Consider the following 22,308-nt stretch of genomic DNA (forward strand, 5'->3'; position numbering starts at 1 on the left):
TACATTCAGCAAGCTTAGATACAAGCAGTTTATTGCAGCCCATGAGAGAAGCTGGGTGGCTGGACGCCGAGCAGGAAATGCTGGACCCAAGGCAAGTGTTCAAGAGTCAAGAAATCCAGTCTTCAAAATTATGGCCAGCATCTGTGGAGCAGAGGGGTGACCCTTTTGCACACAGGCTCTAGGGATGCAAAGAGAACAGGTCTCCATGGGGCTGAGCTCTGGCTCCTGCCTGTGTCCTGTGCACATCAACCCCTCTTCAGAGGTGCAAGTCAATCTGTTCTGATGGTGGTGGTCAGGAGCAGCCCTGCCTGCTGGTGCTCTGGGGGTGCCCTTTGTCCACCCTCAACAGGGCAGGGCATGCGGGCTGGCTCCTTGGGTTCTGCAAATCTCCTGAAGGGAGAAGTGTAGCACTTCTAAATGAAAAAAAAGATTTTGCTTTTTGAAGGTTTGCAACCAGTAAGGCTGACCCTTGAAATCCAAGCTGAGTTTTCAGCTGGCACGAGGTGCTTTGGCTCTCAGGGAAGCAGAGTGGCTGCAGGGCTCTGCTCACCTTAGTCCTCAGCACTGGCTCTTCTGCAACCTGGGTCTGCGACTGGTGGTGCCATGGGTTGGGATAAAAGGATGGTTCTTTCTTCCCTTGATCTCAACAGTGTCTTTGCTTTTCCCTCTTAATTCACAGCACCTTTGGGGAGCTGAAGACCGTCCGGCTGCCCAAGAAGATGGCAGGAACAGGATCCCACCGTGGCTTTGGGTTTGTGGATTTCCTCACCAAGCAGGATGCCAAGGTGAGATGGAGACCTGGTTCTCCTTCCCCTCTGACACCCTCACCAGAAGATGAGGAAGGGAGCAGGGAGGCTTTGTCTCTCTGAGGCTTTGCCCAGATTTGGGGCAGGTTCTTCCCATCCACTAGCAAAGCTGCTCTGAGGCTGAAGCCTTGTTGTGGACAACCACTGGAGGTCACACAACAGAAACTGCAACCTAAGCCATAATGGGGATAAGTGTAATGTAACTGATAAAAAGGCTAAAAACTCCTGTCATTTTTCAGGTTTGAGACAAGGGGGGGGTTTTGACTCAATGATAACAAACCAGGGAACCCGAGTACATGTCCCACCTCCACCACTGCCTTGGTTTTAGGGGAGTTTTTGGATATTGTGGGAGTTTACTGATTTATAAACTGTACAAGGCCTGTGTTCATCAGTTCCTGTGTGTGTTTTGAGACCCCCCATGAGCAGCCTTACCCTGGTGTTTTTCAGGTAGTGACCATGGGAGGAGAGAGTGATTGTGAATTGGTCGAAAGGTTGGGGGGAAAGGTCTGTGTCTGCTTTGCCTTGTTGAGCATGAAAACAGAGATCAAGTTCTCTAATCCAGTCATGGCCTTGGTCTGAAGAGGGGACCTAGCTGTGCTGGGCTGGCCTGGCCAGGGATACTTGCTCAGAGTGGGCTGGTTGACAGCAAATATGGAAAATTTGCATTCCCAGCACCAGAGCAGGGCAGGTTTCATCCCTGCTTCTGGTGATTGTGCAGTATTTGGAAGAGGAACAGTCATGGGCACAAGCCAAGGGGTGTTATGGCTGAAAGGAAGGGACCACATGTCTCCACTGACTCCCCCAGACTCCACATTTTTGAGACTGTAGGTGGAGATGAAGGAGAGGGGGGGGGGGCAGCAAGTGTTGCCTGTGTTTATGTTTGTAGACAGGATTCATTGATCCGGGATCACAAGGGACTATTAGATCATCCCTTCCAGCCTGACCTCCTGGATATCACAGTACAGAGAGTTTCTTTGTTAGTCCTCTATTGATCCCAGTTCCAACTTCCTTCCACCCAGCATTTGTCCTCCCTGGCAGTGTGGGGTGCAGTGACCCCTCAGGGATGTGGGTCCCTCCCCCCATGGGGAGCTGGGCCCAAAACCCACCTCGGGGCAGCTTTACTTGAACCACTGCTTCATTCCAGAGCCATTCTTGGAGGCCACATTCTCCAGGCCTTCCTCCTGGTTTTTGGAATTCATCTTTTCCTAAGGCAACTTGAAGCATTTGGTGGAAAGGTGCATCCAGGGACTGCTCAACCTGGGGGCGGATGAGGCAGCACCCGCTTTTCTACTTGGCTTCTGAAGGAAACAGGTCACAGGCACAGTGTCTGTCTTCTGTCCCTCTTCAGCCCCTTGGGCACCCAGTGGCAGATTCCAGCTGCACTGGGCAAACAGATCCCAGTGGTAGGAAACCCTTCTATCCCCTCTTGGAGGGAAGAGAACCAGGCAGGCCACTTGCTCAGGGCACCACTCCCAAAGCTCACGTGCAAGCAACAAGATGCCCTGCAAAAGATCACTCAGGATTTTTCCCTCCTTTTCCAGCAAAGCACCTCTTCTTCCTTCTCGTTTTGTTTTGTTGTATTTGTTGGGTTTTTTTTTCCCCTCCCTCATCTCTTGGAGGGATTTAATTGTCTCACAAGTGGCACATCAAGTACACTCCATTGGCCGTCTGGAAGAGGATGCGCTGGGTATTGATGAATAGGATCCTGAATATTGTCAACACGGGCATAATTGGCTTAGAATTTCTTGCTAAGTGAAATGAGAGAGGGGGGGAGTGGGCCTGGAGACCTCTGAGCTGAATAGCTGGGACTATCAGTGACTTTTTTGCTCAGAGTGGGAATCTGGAAATTGCTTATAAGCGTCTCCTAAAACACGGCGGGGTTTGTCCTTCGGTGGTCGGGGTGGCTTTGTTGGGCATTTAAAGCCTGAGACCTCCCGGGTTTGTCTTTTTTCTCTGAGCCATCACAGCTGCTGTGGGAGATTTTCCAAAGCCAGGAGGGGGATGTGGGTTTCCCCTTCCAAAACCCCCCAGGGCTGTGCCTGCAGATTTGTCCTGCCCAGCTGGGTTTCGCAGCTGGGGCACGGGACACTGCTGCTGGTGGCATCTTCTCCTTCTCAGATGGAGATGCTTGTCCTTCAGAGCCTGGTTTTCCCACGGTGACATCTGCAGCCAGGGCTGTCTCTTGGGTTGTTTGGTGGCTCCCAGGGTGATGGATGGAGCTGGACGGGGAGTGTCACGCTGCCATCAGATGAAATTAGCAGCCCTCTCTCTTCTGAGTCGTGAGCACTTAGCAGATCACAGCATGCACACGTGCCAGGCCAGGAGACAGGACAGCAATGGGAGGGACAGTGTCATATTCACAGGAAGGATTTCCATACCCACTGGTCAAGCTGGGAGAGCGTGGGATTGAGGAAGTGAGAAGGGGAACAGACAGCAAATTCACTCCAGTTAAAGAAGCATGAACCACTTGACATGTTTCCTGGTTGTGCAGGGTTGTCTGTGGGATTGTTTTTCTTCTTGAACTCTTAACAGGAAGCTGAGCTCCCACTTTTCTCCCCTGTCAATACAAAAAATACATCTGGTTTCCAAGTAGAAATGGCCCATCTGGGAAAGACAGTCAACTCTTCCAAAATCCACACACATGGAAGGAAAAATCCTTGTGTGCAGCTGGCATCACAGAGAGCACCCTCAGTTGGGACTGGTTCTTGTGAGGAAAGGAAATTTACCAATCTCCTAATGTTGTTGACCCTTTATCCCTCTAATGACTCCAGCCTGGGGGCTCTTTGGGTTGAGTATTTAATAGGGCAAGAGGGAATCTGTAGGCAGAGCAGCACTGTCCTCCAAATTAATACAGGCTTGAGGGATGGAGCTGTAGCACTGGGGGGTGATGGATGCAATGGGCCAGTCTCTTGATCTCTGCCTTTCCAAGGCACTGGCACAGCAGGGTCTGCTCCAGGGCTGTGTCTGTCCTGTCCCAGCAGCCTGGGCTTCATATGAATTTATATTCTCCACCCCTTCATTTTGAAATGGCCTTTCTGGATCCCACAAGCATTTTTAAGCTGCTGATCCAGCTTCTCCACTTCTTCTCCCTGCTCTTTTTGCCTCTCCGTCCACCATCCAGGCTCTTCTAGCTAGTCACAAAATCCTGCCCTACTGAGCTGTGACATTAAGCCTGAACCAAACTCTGCAAAATCCTGCCCAAGAGGGTTCAGAAATGACATTTTGAAGCATACTCACATCCTGGGTTTTTGGGGCAGGTGGCCAGAGGGTTTTCAAGAAACAAAAAACAAACCTGTGAAGAGGTTTGCTGGAGCTCTTCAGCTTCAACTAAGTCCTTTTTTGGCATTTAAGGACACCAGGCCTGGTGTGGTGGGGACTCCCCTTTTCCTAAAGGTGTAGGATAATACCAAGCCATCATCATTCGAGATCTTTCCTGGTGAGTCTCTCTCTTGGATGAGCAGGCACCACACCTCTCTGTCCCTGGTTTGGATCCAACTAAACAAACAAGCCTTTGGTCTTCAAAGAAGGTGTTTGAGGAAGGCAGACCCTTAGGTGGAGGAGCTGCACCCCAAGAATAGCTCCCACCTCCAGCCCCCCTTCCTTGGAAATCAGTCTGTTTGTCCTCTTTCATATGTCTCAAGTAATTAAAATGTATTTATTCCCTACTTCTCATTTGGAATAGCAACAGTGGCAGATTTCCCCCTCTCCTCCCCTTCATCCCATTGCCTTTTAAATCATCAGTGGCTTCTCTTATTTATTTTTTTTTTCCCCTGAAAAAGTCTGAATTCCTCACAGAGCAATGAAGAGCTAAGTTTTCTTTTTTAGCTGGTTCCCAAACCAAGGGAAATGCAGTTGGTTTTCACCTGAGCTGCACAGCTTCTCCTCTGCAGCCCCAGCTCTGGGAGCCCACCTTGGTCTGTGGGGACCAGGGGTCCCAGCATGACCTTTTCCACATGGGCTGGGAGGGTGCCTGTGGTCTCAATCCCAGCATCCTGAGCTTTTTGGTGGGAAAGCAGCTCATTTGGGGAGTGTGTTTGGCTGGGAAGGGTCTGTGCTCCCAGCTGCTGGCAGGTGCATCTCTCCCAGCAGGTTTCTTTCATCCAACGCAACTTGAAAGCAACGTCTGCCTTCCTTTTTGCTCCCTGGCCTTTCCCAGTGCTCCCCACAAATCCATAGGGTGCCTCATCCCAGACTGGGCTGAATGGTGGGATATGGAAACAATCCTGCAACAAGGAGGACATGGAGAACAAGCTGCTCTGAGGACAAGAGCCCACATGATCCTGGACACGTTTGGCACCATCTGCCCTCCTCGGAGACCTGCTGTGAGGTTGCCAGGGCTGTATCCCATCTTCCAACCTTCTTCTTCCTTGTGCTGTGGGAAGTGAGAAATTAAAAAAAGTACAAATTAACAAATGAGACCCAGTGATTAGATCTGCAGTTGTTCACCAGCCTTTGGAAATAGCTCTTTGTGCCAACGTAAACAGCCATCACGGCTCCCTCCTGCCACCTCCCCCCGAGTGTTTATTTAAGCCAACACATTGCTCTGCTAATTGGATACCATTCCAAGGGAAAATAGGCCTTTAAAACAACAGCAGTGGCAAATAAAAGCAGCTGTAGCTGCAGAAGCAGCAGCCAGGCTTGCAGCCCTTCCGAGGGGAATGTGCCCCCCAAAAAGGAGGCACGTGTCCCTGCCGGGGTCACCCTGGGAGGTGGGGAAGGTTGGGAATCTCAGCCATGCTGTGGAGCTGGTGCTGGTCGTTGCTCTTTTTTTGACGTTGAATGAGAATGATATGAGTGAAAGAGAGTTGGAAGGAAGGGAAAATAGAGGCTACTGAGTGCTGGTTACTGGAAATTTGGGGGTTATTTTGAGTGTCAGAACTTGGTGGCTCAGGTAGGGTCCCGGCAGCCAAAGCTGGAAGAGCCCCTCTGCCCACAGATGTGGCATTTGGGGACATCCGCAGTGGAACAGAAGTACCTTCTAGCAAACAGCTTGGATGAAAGGTCTGAGCTCCTCCAGGTCAATCTTGGTGCTGCTTTTGGGGGCCTCCAGATGAGAGGACATGTCCCTGTTGGACAGTGGGGTGTGTTTCTGTGGTCCTACAGCTGCCGTGTTTGTTCCGGGGGTGCAAATTTGCAGAGAAGCATAGAATCATGAAGGTTAGAAAAGACCTCTAAGATCATCAAGTCATCAGAGCTTAGAACTGGACTTAATCCCAGCCTTAGCTGGGGATTTTAAAGGAGCGTTTTGGGCTCCTTTTCCTTGCATTGCTGTGGAGCACTTTGAGGGCCCCCGGGGATGAAAATATTTGAGCGGCGTGTTTGTGTGTTCCCATGATGGGCCCAATCCGGATCAGTCCTGAATTTCCTTGAAAGTCTGTGGGAAATGAAGGCAAAGTCAACCTTCCCTGGATCAAGTGGCTGTTTCCTGAAAGCCTCTGCTGGCTGCCTACAGGCATAGTAAGCTGTCTGAGCTTCTGTGCTGGCCAGCGTGCTTGTATTCAACATCAGCAAGAGATTATAGCTGTACGGATGTTATTAAGCAGGATCTAACAATGAGGAAACCTCTGGATTTGTATAACACAGCAAAACCACCACAGGGAAAAAGAGAAGAGGACTTCTGCCGTGGCTTCTGGCTCTGCCACATTTGCTGCCCCCATGGCCAACATCACCAAAGGGTTGGTGAGAGGAGAGCAGCTTTCCCTGGCCAGCTGGTGCTTCTTCAGACTCGTTGCCCCTGAGCGGAAAGCAACCTCTCTGCTCCCATTGGAGCTGTGCTTTGCTGCAGAGAGCAGGGTAGGGGGAGAGTGGTGAGGTGCTGCCCCAACCCTTGACAGCCTTTCCTGGCTCAGGTGTGTGTCCCAGGGTGCTGGGAGGCTGCAGCCAACCTTGAGCTGTTTGCTCTGCTGGCTTTCAGCCCTCCCTAGCCAGCAGCAGCAGCCTGCAGGAATGGCCATGGCTATTTGCTCTGCTGTGAGGACATAGAAGATAAATGACCGAGTCAAAGCCACTGATGGAGATGAATCCTGCCCCATCAAAGCAAAGTGCTCCAAGTAGGATGCTCTCTGGGGGCCTTTTAGTTTCAGGGCAGAGGGAGGGACACCTTTTTGCTTTCCCTCACGCGAGCCTGTTTTTGTTTCCTCCCTCATCTTTCTCTGTTGTTTTTTTTTTCCCTCTTAATTCTGCAGAAAGCCTTCAATGCCCTGTGCCACAGCACACATTTGTACGGCCGGAGGCTGGTCCTGGAGTGGGCAGACACAGAGGAGACAGTGGAGGCCCTGAGGAGGAAAACAGCAGATCATTTCCACGGTAACAGAGCAGCATCCTTCTGGCCTGTGGATACAGCCCCCGCCTGGCACCGGCCCAGCTGGCACACGCTGCCATTCTGTGCCAGCCCTTTCCCTGCCAGCCCTTTCTCTGCCAACCCTTTCCCTGCCAGCCCCTTCCCTGCTGCTTGCTGGATCTGGCAGGTAGATGCTGGAGCCCTGAGGATGCGAGTGCAGAGGGAAGCAAGAGGCATCCAGGCCATTGTCTGACAGCGCCGTGTGCGTGTGAGCCGGTTAACTCCCCGTCTGCCGATGCTGCTGCCCTGCACTGCCAGCTGCAGTGCTTCTGCTGCCCCCACTTGCACCCCAGGGTGTTCCATAGTGGGGGGACAGGCTCCCCACACGCAGCACAGGGATGAGAAAGGACAAATCATTTGGGGCCATTGGTTGAGATGTGGAGAGGGGACTGGGTTCCCGGGAGTGACGGCTCTGCGGATAACAGCACTGCGGGCTCCTATTGACAGCCATCGACAGGCACAACTGCATTGCTGGGCAAATATTTATGTAGGAAGGGCTCCCCTGGGCTGGAGAGCTAAGCTGGAGATCAATGCCCTTCCTCCTGCACCCCCTCCCCGCTTCATCACACACATGCCCATCACCCAGGGGGGGTGGCACAAGCAGTTCTGGGGCTGCGCGTTGCAGTCCCCAGCGCTGGGAGCAGTGAGCCTGACTCCAGCAGGACCCTCCTGTTTGTGAAATGCCTGAGTATTGCAGACTGGGGAAGAGCTGAGGGTGGTGGGTATGATTGGAGAGGTGTGGAGTGAAGGGGGATGTGCTGGGGGCCATGTCTGATCTCCCGTGTGGTGCCAAAAAGGAGATGGGAAGGAGCCCAGTGGTGCTTAGGTGTGTGTTGGAGCTTGAGTGCAGAGCTGGGCTGCTGGGGACATGTGTGAGCAGCAGGAGGACAGGTCTGCTGGGGGTGGATGTGCCCACCCAAGTAGGGCACACACTGTATGAGTCTCCACCAGGTGGGGAGGGCAGAGGTGTGGTGTTCCATGCACCCCTTTTTATGTTTGGGATCTCCTTTCTTCCTCTCTACCTTGCTCAGTTTAGAGGGGAGAAAGAGTCTTGGCTTGCTGGAGTTTCACAGGTGGGATTTGATTTCTTTGGGAAGTGCCTTCTGATTTTGAGGTGGACTTGATGCAGGGACTCTGGCAGTGATGCCCAGCAGCCTAAAGGAAAAATCAATCTCAGAAACCAAGCTCATTTTTTCCTGCCCATACCAACTTCCCCACACTTTGCTCCTCTCCCCACAAGGTGTAGGAGCAGCTTGGACATCCCTGTGCTGTTCATGGATGTCCCCATGGGTTTTCCTCACCCACCTCAGTGTGGGTGACCCGTGAGGGTCTTCCCACAGCTTTGCAGGCTGCAGTGGTCAGGCCACTCAGGTCCCTTATGTTTAGGTAGGAAGGGATTGAGCTGGGAATGGGAGAAAAAAGATTGAGTCTTCAAGGCTCAGGAAACAGTCAAGACCAAGGTCCCTGCTGTCTCCAGCTGCTCTTTGCCACCAAAAGCCACTGCTGCTGCTGTCCTCACATTGTTCTGCAAGCCAAGCCCAGCCAGCAGCACCTTAGAAGCAGGACGTGGAGACAGATGCCTTCAAAAGGCACAGTGTGGTGAATGAGGTGGGTCTTATCCCACCACCCAACTCAGCTTGTCCCATGTTTCCTGCCCTGACTTTCTCTGCAGGCTTGAGTATTGCCATCCCATGGGAGAGTCTTTTTGTTTCCTTTCTCTGAAGGGCTTCTGTGATCCTTTTGGACCCAGAGGCCTCCAGCACCACGAGATGCCCATGCTGTTTGGGGAGGCTGGTCTTGCTGCAGCAGTGTGGTGTGTGTGACATGTGGCCTCTGCTGCTCTTGGCCCTTGTCCTGGTGATTCCACAGAAATAAAAGCCACCAGGGAACGTGCTAAGGACTTTGCACCTAGCAGAAGAGGTGAAAGTGCTAAGCAGGACAAAGAACTGCCCATCTCATGGGGCTTTCAGACACATTTCCCCCAAGTTTTGTGCAATTGGAATGTAACTATTTTGAACAGCTCCTCTTCTTTCTTCTTCCATTGCCACTTTTCTGTGCAGTTTTTTGGTTTGCTGTGGACACAGTAGATTTGCATGGATGTCTCCTGGTGGATGGGTGTGTAGGAGAGGCTGCAGAGTGCTAACAGAGGGGGAGAAGATTGCCCTGAGTCCTGGGGGGGTGGTTATCACCCAGGTCCAGTGGGACAACCCAGTGACCTGCACTCCCCTGGGTCTGATGGTGAGTTTAACTTGAGTAACGAGCTCATCCTGCTCTGTCTTGCTGCCCTCCTGGCAGGTTTCTGCATCTTGAAAGAGCCACCTTGATCTTTCAGGCTGGTGTCTTGAGCAGCAGCAACCAAAACCCCTCACCCAGCAGCTCCTTGTCAGCCCCATCATTTTTGTCTTAGCAAGGAAACACTTTGTGAAGTCTAGACCTGGGCTGCAAGGGACACATCCTACCGCTGACTTCTCTCTGCTGTAATGATGCACCTTATTTCTAGACACCCATTTCCAGAGATTTGCCTTCCAGTTCCCAGCCCTCCCTCTGCAGCTATTTGTTAGGTTAAAAGAGAAGTCTGGTCTCCTAAATCTTTTCTCAGTGCAGACGTTTGTCGTGGCAATCAAGCCACTTCTGAGCCATCTTTTCAATAGGTGTAATAAAGTGGAATCAGCTTCCTGCCCATTTCTTGTGGCTTTCAGGTCATTCTTTAAGGCTTGTTTGGAGTCTTTGTAATGTTCCAGGAAAAAGTGAGGACCTCTGACGTGGTCACTGGCTGCTGGAGCTGCTTTCACTGGAGGTGTCAGGAGCCAGGCTGATGTCCCCTGCACTTGCTCCCCTGCCTCTGACCACAGTCTGGAAGAGCTTGAAGTCTTTCTGCTCGTTTCTGAATGTAGCTTCTTCTCTCGGTCCTGAGGCAACAGGTTCTTGTATTAGGAGAAAAACCCAACCACTTTCCTTGAGTTTTACTTGCACCCCAACGTGTGGTGTTAATTTGTGGGACCCGCTGCTGTGAGGTGGCTGGAGACCTTTGGCCAGCTACAGGGTTTGAGGCTGCTGGGGATGCAGAGGCAAGGTGGGAAGGATGGAAGGCTTGGCCAATGGTTGGTTGGCCTTCAGACCTCTAATCCAGCCTGTGATGTGGAGCAGGGAAGTGGCAAGCAAGGGATGGACAAACCCTGCTGCCAGCAGCACTTCAGCCCTCATCTGGGGAGGGGGATCTGGAGAACAAGGGTCGCTGGCATCTCTGAAGCCAGCAGGGAGAATATTTTGGCTCTGTGAAAACAGTACCCAAGGCATCCCAGCGTCCTGCAGCTGGATTTGCCAACCCTGGGGTGGATCTGGATGCACGCCCTGTGCAGGTGAGAGCAACCTGGGGTCAACCTGCCCATCTCCTGCATTCCCTCATCACCCAACCACAGCCCACAGGAGCTCTGTGAGCACCTCACGGTCTCCTAGGTGCACCAGGGAAGGTTAAGGTGAGAGATCAGAAGAAACTTCTTCACTGAAAGGGCAATTCAACACTGGCGCAGGCTGCCTGGGGAGGTGGTTGAATCCCTGTGGATCCAAAAGCCGTGTAGGTGTGGTGCTGAGGGACATTGTTTAGGCACTGGACTCGGTAGAGTCGGGTTAATGGTTGGTAGAGTCGGGTTAATGGTTGGACTGGATGATCTTAAGGATCTTTTCCACCCAGGACAATTCTGTGATCCCCCTTTCCTTCCCCCACTTCCCGGCCACGGGGCAGAGGCTGCCGGTGCAGCTCCATCCCGATGAGCCTGGCTGGGAGAATATCTGGGAAGGAGGCAGCCGTGCCCTGGGCCTGCACACGTTCCCTCTCTCCTGGGAACCCTCTGTCCGTGCAGGGAAGGTACTTGCTCCCAATCCAGCTAAATTGCTATTGACTTGTGTTCTCTGTGCTTCACAAACATTGCGCTCAGCCGGCGGCAGCGGGGCCGGCGGTTTCCTGCCAGGACTAACTTGGGAAGCCAGCTGTGCTGGGCCGGTTTTTCCTGCTCTTTCCCATCGATCAAAGAATTAAATTGACAGATGGGGAATTCTGCGTGAGAGGCGGGAAGGAACGACTTGCAGGAGGGGGGTGGTTTAGAGGAAGGAGGAGGTGGAAAGAGGGGATGGGGAGGCTGCGGGGCGGGTGGAGGAGGGAGAGCTGCCTGGGGAGGGGTCTGGCCTGTGTGTGTTGCCAGCGAGACCCCTGGTCACGTAGGGGGGCTGTGGGTGTGTGTAACGCAGCAGACCCCCCCACTGCAGCTCACCCTGCTTGTTGCAGTAGGTTGCTGGAAGCCCAGGGTTTACAGGGAAGGTGTTTCTCTGCTCTCAGGCCCTCCCTGGCAGGTTGGGAAGCATCTTCCCCATCAGCTTTCCCAGGTTCTCCTCAGCCCCCTAAAGTGCTTCTTTTACCTCTTCACAGACCCGTTCTCTCTCTCTCTCTATCCAGAGACATCTTTCAGTAGACCAGGTTGCCCAAAGCCCCATCCAGCATGACCTGGAACACTTCCTATGATGGGGAATCTCCGTCCTCTCTGGCCAACCTGTTCCAGTGTCTCACCACCCTCATAGTAAAGAATTCCTTATGTCCAACCTAGATCTATCAGTTTAAAACCTTTACCCCTTGTCCTAACAGAACAGGCTGTGGTAGAAAGTCTCCTTCCATCTTTCTGACAAACCCTCTTTAAGCACAGAAAGGCTGCAATAAGGTCTCCTTCAAGGCTGCCGTGACCGTTGTCTCTCACCCCCCAGCCTTGGGGGCTCCCTTTTCTTTTTTTCCTCTCCTTTCTCCTTCATTTTATTTTTGCTTTTCTTTTTTTCCCTTTCTTTCCCAGAGAGCATCTGTAACTAATGCAAACACATGCCAGAGCCGGGGAGTCAAAGCCTGCAGGATTAACGTGGCATCCGCAACCCTGCCACGTTCTAATCCCGTGGTAATCCCCCTCCCAGCCCACCCCCACCAGCTTTACCCATTGTTTAAAGGAAGCAAATGGGATCGTTAGCGGGCAAACCTTAACCAGCTTGGAGCAGCACAACGGAAGTCAAACCAATTTGCTTCCCCACCCCTCCTGGTTTTGTTCCTTCTCCCCTCTTTCCCCTCCTCGTTAGGCGGCTGCAGGGACGGTCGCGGTGGCTGAGCTGGTGGCTCTGGGGAAGGTTGGGGCTGTTGGCAGGTCCCCTGGGTGCCCCGTGCTCCTTAGGGATGCTCCCTTGGCACCCAGCGTCCCCTCCGTGGGTGCAACCCCCCCTGGGGTCACCTCCCTTCAGGCTGGTGGGGAAGGGGTGGCAGGTGGAGGACACAACTTTTCCCTTTCAATGGATTTGGGAGCTGGGACCACCTTGGATGCTGTTTCTTGCTGGGGGAGAAGCAAGGAGGGATAAACACCCGTGTGCTTTTGGAACTGGGAAGAGCCACTGGAGGGTCCCAGGATGGTACCTTGCAGCCCCCCCTGGGCTCCCCTGAGCTGAGTGGGTGGGCACTAGGAGGCAGGGAGGGGGTTACCAGCACCCCCAGCCCCCGGCAGGGAGGGAGGCAGGTTCTGGCTCTCTGTCAAAGAATTAATTGAAAAATAAAATCATTAGATGGGAACTCCAGAAATGCAAAATTGTGGGGAGTTGGGGGGGGGGGGGCGGGGGGCAGAGAGAGGGGGGATGTGAGCTTTTGTCAGGTTAATTTCTTCTGTATTGATGTTTTGTGACATTTACTTGTTGTTTATCTCCCGCAGCAGCTGTAATACTAAAAGAAAATGCACAGCTTGTTCCATTTATTTATTTTACACCTTTTCTTTAGTCCTATGGTATGTTTGTTTGTTTGAGAAACCCAGCGAGGCTTTTGATGTCTGAAAGCAGGATTTAAACAGCTGTTCTCCATGTGCTGCTCGCAAGCAAGAGCTTCTGGCTGGGGAAGAGAGAGGGGGGAGAAGGGGCTGCACTGCAGCTCCTGCCCAGAGGGCACTTCTTGCCTGTTGGAGAGGACACGGTGCTGACCTCAGCCTCAGCATGGGGACCAAATGGCTTTGTCACCCATGGCACTGGGGGCTGAGGCAGGGTTGGGATGCTGGCTCAGGTGCTGGCAAGCCCCCAGGGTGGGGGGGGTTGTCACCCTCCCGCAGGCTGGAGCATCCACAGGGAGGGGTTTGGGGATCCACGGTGGTTTTGGGAGCTTGATGGTGTGGAGGGGTTCACGGGACAGTGGTGGTGGTGTGGGGCAGCAGGAGCAAAGCAGGGGTATTGCTGTGGGGGGAGAGCCAGCTTCTTGCCTTCACCCATGACCAGCTGAGGTGGGAGATGGTGGGTCTGTCTCCTGCTAAGGGCCTTGCTGAACCTGGGTTGGTTTTGTGACCACTCTTGGACAGAGGTGGGAGAATTGGGGTCAACAGGAAGGGTCATCATCACCCCCGAGCCTGTTTGGACACTGGGGCCTTTTGCTTCCAGCAAAGCCTGTGAACCAAAGCCCAAAAAAGCATGGGGGGGAGGTTGAAGTCACACCTCCAGCCATGGTGTCCTGCTGAGGCCTGGCTTGTGAGGAGACAGAAACGATAGTTATGGGGCCAAGAGGGGGAAGAGGGATCTGGAAGGAGCAGGAGATGAGCTAGAGGTGATTCTGTGTCAGCCTGGGTCGTAATCTTTGCTGTTTTTCTTCTCCTTCATCCCCTTTGCTGCCACCCGGGCTGGGACAGACTCCCCAAAGAAGAGAAAACGATCAGAGGTTTTGAATGAAATCCTGGAACATCTGGAAGAGGAGGAAAACAACAAAGAGGAGGCCATCTAGCAGCTGCCTGGCTTTGGCAAGGTGGGTACTGGGGCCTGAGGGTCAAAATGCCCTGGGGTGCCACAGGGGGTGGCAGTGCCAGGAGGGGAAAGGTGGCCTTGCAAAGGTTCAGTGTCCGCTGAGCTGGGGTCTCCTCCCAGTCACCCTCCCGGGTTGTAGCCACGGTCTGAGAGGGTACAGCCTGGATTTGGGCTCGGTTCAGGCTCTGTGCTGAAGCAGGCACAGGCACTGTGTGTGTTTCCCTGTGCTCCCAGCACAAGGCTTTGCTTTCCCACCAGGGAAGGCAGCAGAGTTGCTGTTGCAGCAGAAAATCGCTGGCGAGTGGTGAATTGGCCCTTGCTCGGCTGGCGGGAGAGCAGCTGGGCTGCCAAAGAAAAAACACAACAACCAAGCAGCACAAAAAAGTGCCTGTTTGGAGCCCAACCTGCAGCTGCTGCTAGGAAAACAGATAGTTTGGCAAATGCCTTTTCCCTGCCAGCACCCAGGGCCTCCACAGCTTTGCTCCCTCCCCGGCCACCACGCACCCCAGGGTCTGGTTGGTGCCACCTCAAGCACTGACTGGCATCACTCCTCCTTGGCCTGTGTCTTCTTGGAGTGGCATCTCTGGAGGCTGGAGGGTGTGGGATGGAAGCCAGGATGAAATAGCTTCCTGTGGTCACACACAGTGCAGTTCAGCCAGCCCCTCACCTCCTTCTGAGCCTGCCTAGTCAATGCTGCCTGGGTTCAGGAGAGGTGAGACAGGCTCATGGATCTCCTTTGTGTTGGTGGTCATGGTGAAGACCCTTGATTGCTGGTAGGAAACCTGTTCACCAGCCACAACATCCAGAGAAGTGTAATAAAAACACAATGGAGACTCCTAGGTGCCACCCTTTTCCATCCAGGGAGGGACTCACCACCCACCTCTAAGGTGAGGAAACCCCATCCTGTTCTGAGAAACTCTTGCAGGGCCAGGAGAGATGAGGGCATGCTGCCATAGGGAGGTGACTTGGGCACTGGGTTGACAGATCCTTCCTGCTGGGGACAAAGTCCCTGCAGTGCTGTCAGCAGCCAGGCTGGCTTTGCCCAACACCACCACAGGAATGGTTTTGACACGTGGCTCCCATTTTCACAGCCATAATTCCTAAATCTCACCCAAGTGGCCAGTGGACCCCCTGGTTTTTGGGATGTTGCAATGCACACATCCAGAGTGGTGCTGGGGGGAGGCAAGAGCTGTCCTCTGAACCCAGCACTGAGGCCCTGCTGATGGGTGGGAAGGTGTTTAGTGACAGCAGGAGTAGTCCCAGTTGGGTTCAGCAACTGCCTGTCCCATGCAGCATGTGTGCAGTGAGGGCTGGGGCCTCCAGATAAAGGTCTGATCCCTTGGAGCAGCTGATTTCAGGATACATCCGGGTGGATGTGCTGTTAACACCTTCTGCAGCCAGCCTGGGATGGAGGTGAGGAGTGCTGGAGCAGGACATGAGGTGTTCCTCAGAGCCCTGGTGCTTCCAGACATGTCCTGTCCCAGCTTCCCTGCAAAGCTCCTTCCAGCAGCCAGCCCTGCCCTGGGCTCAGCACCCGGGACTCTGTCCCCCTGTGGTGCAAAACACTCAGCAGGTCCAAGGCATCGCCCTGGTGTTTGTGCTTGGTGGATGGGTGGGTAAACTGAGGCACAGGTGTGGGAGCAACACTCTCAGAGCAGGTTGGCTGACATGGTGCTGGGGAAATCTCTGATTTGTCCCTTTTCTTGCTCAACGTTGCTCAGCACCGTTCCCGTCCCTGCTCCCTCTGCCCGGCCAGGGGGGGTGGCAGCAGCAGCACCTCGGTGGTCCTGGGGCAGCTCGGGGAGGGGAGGGGAATATCCCAGAGAAACAGGGATTTAGCACCCTGGGGTGGGGGGGGGATTGGACCATCCAGCACCACCCAACAGAGGGTGGAGGATCCAAGCAGGATCCCTTCCCCATCTCTCCCCTCCACACAATTCCGGCGAAGCTTCGCGGGGCTGGGATTTTCCTGAGTGTTTGGTGTTGTGGTTTCTTTTTTCCTGTTAGTTTTTGTTGGGGTTTTTTTTTTTTCCCCTTTTATTTCCACCTCCCCTCCCCTCCCTTCCCCTCTCCCTTCATTGTCTTTTGTGGCAGGGCAGGTTTCTTGCTGAGCATCTCTGAGGTCTGCAGCGGCGACGAAAAGGATTAGCGCAAGCAGAGCATGTAGGCTTTAGAGAACAGAGCAGAGTTTGGTTTCAACATCTAATTCAATTTGTTCTGCCGAGATTGAAATATGAAATGGTTGCCAGTCAAACCTTCAAAGGGGGAGGGAGGGAGGAAAGAAGAGAGGGAGCCTTCTCAAATTTAAATTTTAATGAAAATTAATTTAACCCTTTGATATCGGATGTTATTTCCCGGGCTGGAAACAGGGGAGGAGGGAAAAAAAAAACACACATTGATGAGGGGTTTGGGGTTTTTTTTCTCCCCCACACACCTTCAAACATAATGATGATTTTTCTTTTTCCCTTAATGATACTTATCTTGTTGAGCAGTTTGACATTGGTTAATTTTTCAGGCAATTTGGTATCAAGGAAATCTGTTTGATGAGGGGGAGCTGTGTATGTATATACAGAGTTACATATGGATATATTTATATATATTAATACATTAATTATGAAAGTGCTGATCACAGCTCTGGAGAACAGTTTTGAGTTAATTCCTACTCCAAAGCAAAGACTCCACTTCTTTGTTGTGGATTGAGAATCCCACATTCTGCACCCCTAAAATTACAGCAGGAATTTTCTGCAGACGAGCATATCCCTGCTCATTACCCTGAATTAAAATGAGGACCTAAGTACTTCTGCAGGAAATTCATCACTCCCTACTGCTTGCTTTTTTTTTTTTTTCCCCCAATCTGAAACAATCCTAATGATAAAATAATTCAAACTCCCTTAACTGTCCACGTAGTTAAACCTGGGAAGCCTCCCACTGGTCCTTAACCCTGGTGGTGCTTCTGCAGTAATGTGCTTATTTTGTTTGGGAGTGATAATAGGCTCTTTTAGCAGTAACAGTTATTCAGAAGGGTTGTATCTATAGCAAATGATTGCACACTAATTGTGGTAATGAGGCTGTGAGGAGTTCTAGCCCTGGTCCCCTCCTTTTGCTGGCTCTTGGCAACGTGGGGTTGGTGTCACCGTGTGTGCTGGTCACCCCTCAGCTGCTCCCGGGGGGGATCTGGGTGCTTTTAGAATCATGGAATGGTTTGGGTTGGTAGGAACTTCAAGATCATCTAGTTCCAACCCCCCTGCATGGGCAGGGACACCTCCCACCAGCCCAGGTTGCTCCAAGCCCCATCCAACCTGCCCTTCAACACTGCCAGGGATGGGGCAGCCACAGCTTCCCTGGGCAACCTGGGCCAGGCTCTCACCACCCTCACAGCAAAGAATTTCCTCCTCATGTCTGATCCGAATCTCCCCTCTTCCAGTTTCAATCCATTCCCCCTTGTCCTCCTGTTTTAGGGTGCTCTTGGTGTCCTCTTTGAGGTGAGTGTGGTGTATCCAGGCTATGCCCATGGCAGAGGGGACAAGCAGCCCTTGCCCAGATGGTCACCAGAGCTGGAGATACCAACTGTCCTGGGGCTGCTCGGGTGATTCCAGGCTCAGGGGAGCCTCTCTGGGCTGGGGCAAGGCCCATCAGAGAGCTAAAACCGGTGGGTTTTGCTCAGTCATGTCTTCTACAACCCCTGGATATGGTGTGGGGTCCCCATGGGGGCTGCAGAGCCAGGGTTGAACCCCCTGCCCCAGCGGGTGGGAATGTGCCAGGGTGGGAGCTGCAACTGCTCCCTGGGCACCCGCCGCATCCCCCTCCCCGGGGCTGGCTCTGGAATTGGATGAGGATTTTATTAAAATGCAGCTTCTTTTTTTACTGAATGAGAGGGTTTTCATGTCAAACTAGCTCTTACTTTATTGCTGCCTGTTGCCAGGGGCCTGTGTGGGCTGTTACCTGCTTAAGGGGACAGCAAGGAAATCAGCACGGAGAGAGAATCCAAGGGGCCCTGGTTCTGCTGGGTGCTGGGAAGGTGTTGGTGGCAGGCAGGGGAGCAATGGGGTAGCAGCAGTGGCTTCCCTTGGCTAATCCTCTGGGAGAGGCAACCAGGGCTTGCCATGGACACCCAGCCCTGGAAGCAGAGGGACAGGCTCGGAGGAGTCACCACCACAGATCAGCCCCGAGGTGACTCCCAGGAGCTGCATGCCATCGTGGAAGGGGACAGCAGGAAACTGATGCCTGTGGAGAAGGGCTGGGATGCTGGCTGGAGATGTGCTTGTGATTTGAGGAGCATGAGCTTCTCCTTTACTATTATGGCATGTCTGGACTTTACCCCAGGTCACACCAAGACCAGTCCTCAGCACTACCCCCTTCCAGCCTCCACCACCACTTCCCAGCCTCCCACCACCACCTTCCTCTGAAGGAAAGAAAACAGGAGAACGAGGAGACAAGTTGCAGCTTTCCTTTCTCCAGAGCCCAGCTCTGTGTGACTGAGCCACACTCCCTCCTGTTTTCCCTAAATATATGCATTGGAGAGGGAGAGCAACCGCGTGGCAGGATTTGAGATTTCAGACTTAGCCATTCATGAATAATAATCAGGCTCAGTAATTCGCAGTAAATGGGTATCCAAATTGGCTAATAAGGGAGGCTTTCACCCCAAACTGGAGCTGGGAAGAGAGGCAGAGAATATCAACCAGCTTTGGCTGACATGGGGTGTGTGCACGGTGGGACCTGAGTCGGTAAAATACGGAAAGCAAAACCAGTGCCAGAGCAGGGAGACCAGGGAGCAGCAACAGGGAGGGCCCTGGAGAAGGGACAGCATCTGACCTCCCCTGGCTCGGACCTGCAGGAGGATGGGATCCCTGCAGTCTGTAATTAGTGCCATGTAATTAGGCTCAGCTCTTTCCTTCAGCCCCGGGACAGTGCTGGGCTGGTGGGTGTTTCCATGTGTCCTGCTGGTGCTCCTGGAGCTGATGTCATCCTGTCCCCAGGTGTGACATCCCCAGCCCAGGGCTCTGCAGAGCTGCTGGGACAGTGATTGCTGCCAGAGTAGGAAAGCAAGAGGGACGGCTGTCAGGAGAGCTGAAGAGGGGGGGTGGAAAAAAGGTTTGATTCATGTGCACCCAACTAAGATTCAGGTTTTGCTTTGTCTGCTGGTTTAATTTTCTCCGGCAAGAGCGAGCGAGGCAGCAGTGGGAGCCGTGTCCAGGTGTGGTGAGGTGGGATGTCCATCTGCATCTGCTGGCAGCAGGGTCCAACGGGGAGGAGGTGCTACCCACCAGCACCCCCAGCTGCTGGGAGAGGCTCCCAAGTGCTGGACACCAGTGGGAGCAGCAGCAACACGAGCTCAGGAGGTCACTGAGTCCTTCCCTGCCCCAGGTCGCGCGGCTTCCCAACGCACGTTCCTCTAGCAGCACCTTAAGGTGATGTTAGATAAAAAGTTAAGACAGAGATAAAGCTGGCAAAGCAGCTCTCAACCTGTGATTTGAGCTATTTAAATATGCAGAATAGAAGCTGGAAGTGCAGCTGAGGAGTAGCTGAAGGAAGGCTGAACCCCTCTGAGGGCCGGCTGTTGCCAGGCGGTGCTTTGCAGCTGCTAAATGACTTTTGAAATTGAGGAGAAACCTGCAGCCACTTTTACAGTCCCCTCAGCTCCCTTATATAGGGCAGCACAAGGGCTGGAGAGCAGCACGTGGCTGCTTGGCTGACTTGCCAGATATTACAGCCCTGCTGTCCTGCAGCGAGGAATTGCAATGGATTTGAAATCAGCTCGGGCCAAAGGCGATTTTCCTCCTGCCCTTCCACCTCCCCCCTCACCCCCTCTCCCCTCCCCGTGCTGCTGGATTGAGGACACTTGCAAAATTTAGTATGTTGGGTGGCATGGAGCAAGCAAACCTCCTGTGTTATTATTTTCTCCCCCTGTGACTTGGCTTATTTCATCGTGTTGGCAAGTGGGGTTGGGGTGTGCAGGGTCTTTTCCCTGAGGTATGATGGAAGCTGGTGGTGGTCCAGAAGCTGCAGCACTACAGAGCTGGTGGCTGGAGACTCCCTGTGTCCCTCTGTCCCTTTCCTAGACCAGCCCAAAGCCAGAGGTGGGATTTAGCAGGTGTAATGAGGACTTCAGGAGCCAGGAGGGATGGAGAGGAGATTGTTCTTCTGCCTTCTCCTGTGTTTGGTGACCTAAAATCTTGCTGGAGTTAAGTGGAGCCCGTGTTAGCAGCCATCCTGCTGGTGCTGATGGAGCTGGAGAAGTGCTTGGGTGCTGCCCCTGCTTTGGGTGAAGCTTTATTTTGCAGTTTGTGGTCTGATTTCTAAGTAGAAAACCTTTTCATTTCTTTCCTCCCCGTGGGCTCCGGGCAAGTCCTCAGCACGAGCTGCCGCTGCTGGCTCAGCCCGAAGCAGGAGCCCCCTTCACCTCTCCCTGGGGCTGGGAACATCCCACCAGGGGCCAAATTTAACCCAGGTTTTATTTCAACCAAACCAAGCCAGGCAGAGATGTGGTGCTGGTGGCTCCAAAAGCTCCCTGACACCTGATGGGGAGGCAGAAACAGGCAGGTTGCAGGCAGGAGCTGGGTTTTCTTTCATTTACAGCCAAATCCAGCCTGGGGTGTCAGCCTGGGCTAAGAAAGCCCTGGGAAACAGCAGGATGGGCTGTCCCAGGAGCAATTGGAAGCACGTGTCTGCAGGGATGGAGGGGCTGATGCCAGGGGGGGTCACAGCTCAGCATCCTGCAGGACAAAGGGGACGGACCCGTCACCGCGAGCCGGGGCGGCTTCTCCTCCCGCCAGGAACGGGATGAAGAACTGAAGTGCTGGGAAGTTGGGTGGGGTTTTTTTTTTTAACTAAAAAGACAACCCTAGCCCACTCTCTGTGTCAGTCTCTGTGCCCAGAGCCCCCAGCACCCAGTGCGGCTGCGTGAGGTGGGGGGGTGAAGGGGGGGGGGCAGGCAGAGCCTCGGACTTCGTTAGGATTCAACCCTTAGATCTCTCCTTTCTCTCTGATGGCTGAGTGTGATTGACACTTACAAATTACCCAGCCAAAAGTGTCGAGTCTTTGACCCCTGAGTAACATCTTTGGCAAGCCTGAGATTTGCCAGCATTTTGTCATCTAATTACTACAAATCCCTTGAAAATTCACTGCCTGGTGAATTTTTAATGCGGGACAATTTCAATGTGATGCATCGCCCAGATGGGCACGCACGCATGCTCCTTCCCTCCCTCTCCCCCCACCACCTCTTCTCCTTCCCTTTCTTCTCCTCTTTCTTGCCTTTCTTTTCTCCTCTTCCTCCCCCCTCCCCAACCCCCATTTCTTACCTCCCTCCTGTGTGCATCCGTATTTGCAGGAAGAGCCCCAACATCTCATCCCAAGCCCGGGGTGGAGCTGGGCAGGTTGTGTCCCCCCCAGCCTAGCAGCAGCACAGAGTGTCCCCCTCTACATGGCATTAATTTGAGGTGTTTTTTTTTCATCTTCTCAGGTCTCTTTTTGATGGATGAAGAGGGAGAAGCCACCTCTGGGGCCTCAGCAGCCAGCACACGTGTTGCCAGCAGAGTCCACTCATCCTGTGACCCTCAGGGCTGATTTATGTCCAGGTCTTGGTATTCCCAGCCTTTTAAACAGACTTGGGAGCAGGAGGAAGAACCCTTGTCTACCAGCAGCTCCTGAACGGCTTCTTAAATCCAGGCAGGGATGTGATTCCTCACATCTCAGAAACCTCCCAACCTGGTGGCACAGAAACCTGAGGAGATGGACACTTGCCCTGCTGAGCCCAGGGACTCCAGCAGAACCTGCTCGGAATGATCTGAACGAAGAATTCCCAGCCATTAAAACCCGAGCATCTATTTTAAGACCTTTTCCAAACGGCCTCACAGCTCAGCTTTGTTTGGATTGGTTTCATACACACCTTTTCCCCAGCTAGACAGTTGGGTTTTTGGTCCTGATAAGGAGATAAGCACATTTGAGGAGGGAGCCCTGAGCTCTGCTGCCTGGGGCTTTGTGCCTTGTGTCGTTTCCGTCCCCGCTCCCAGGCAGTCGCCTCCCATCTCCCTTTTCCCAGCTTTCCAAAGGAAAGAGGCTTTGCTTTTCAACCAGGGGACTGCTTTACATATGTAGGCAGCTGATAAAGTATTTTCACTTCACCCCTTTCCCCTCTGGGAATCGCTGTCTTACGGCAAAACTGTTTTGTCTGACAAGGGCTGCAACAGATTACACGTGTTGGCTGCAAACACGGGGCCTTTTTTTAATGCCTTTTGCTTTTTTTTTTCTCCCTTGCCTTTTTTTTTTCTTTTTTGAGAACCACATGCCTTTAAAAAAAAAAAAAAAAAAAGAGTGATCCTCTATCTCTTCCCTGCCATGGCAAGCTCTGCCTTTTGCCTCCTGTCCTCAGGA

At 53.0% G+C, this 22,308-nt stretch overlaps 1 protein-coding gene across 1 annotated transcript in view; it reads left to right on the forward strand.

The window, feature by feature from the left end:
* The window catches only part of RBM19 (RNA binding motif protein 19), a 66,102-nt gene extending 44,044 nt beyond the window's left edge, over positions 1 to 22,058 (forward strand). Inside the window, exons 22-25 of the mRNA XM_051633605.1 lie at positions 680 to 785; positions 6,992 to 7,112; positions 13,827 to 13,939; positions 21,398 to 22,058. Of these exons, the coding sequence (XP_051489565.1) occupies positions 680 to 785; positions 6,992 to 7,112; positions 13,827 to 13,918 (319 nt within the window). The 3' untranslated portion in view covers positions 13,919 to 13,939; positions 21,398 to 22,058. The remainder of the gene's footprint in view (positions 1 to 679; positions 786 to 6,991; positions 7,113 to 13,826; positions 13,940 to 21,397) is intronic.
* Positions 22,059 to 22,308: the final 250 nt, after the last annotated feature.

Source organism: Apus apus, chromosome 16 (genome assembly GCF_020740795.1).
Source record: "Apus apus isolate bApuApu2 chromosome 16, bApuApu2.pri.cur, whole genome shotgun sequence".
Classification (NCBI taxonomy): domain Eukaryota; kingdom Metazoa; phylum Chordata; class Aves; order Apodiformes; family Apodidae; genus Apus; species Apus apus.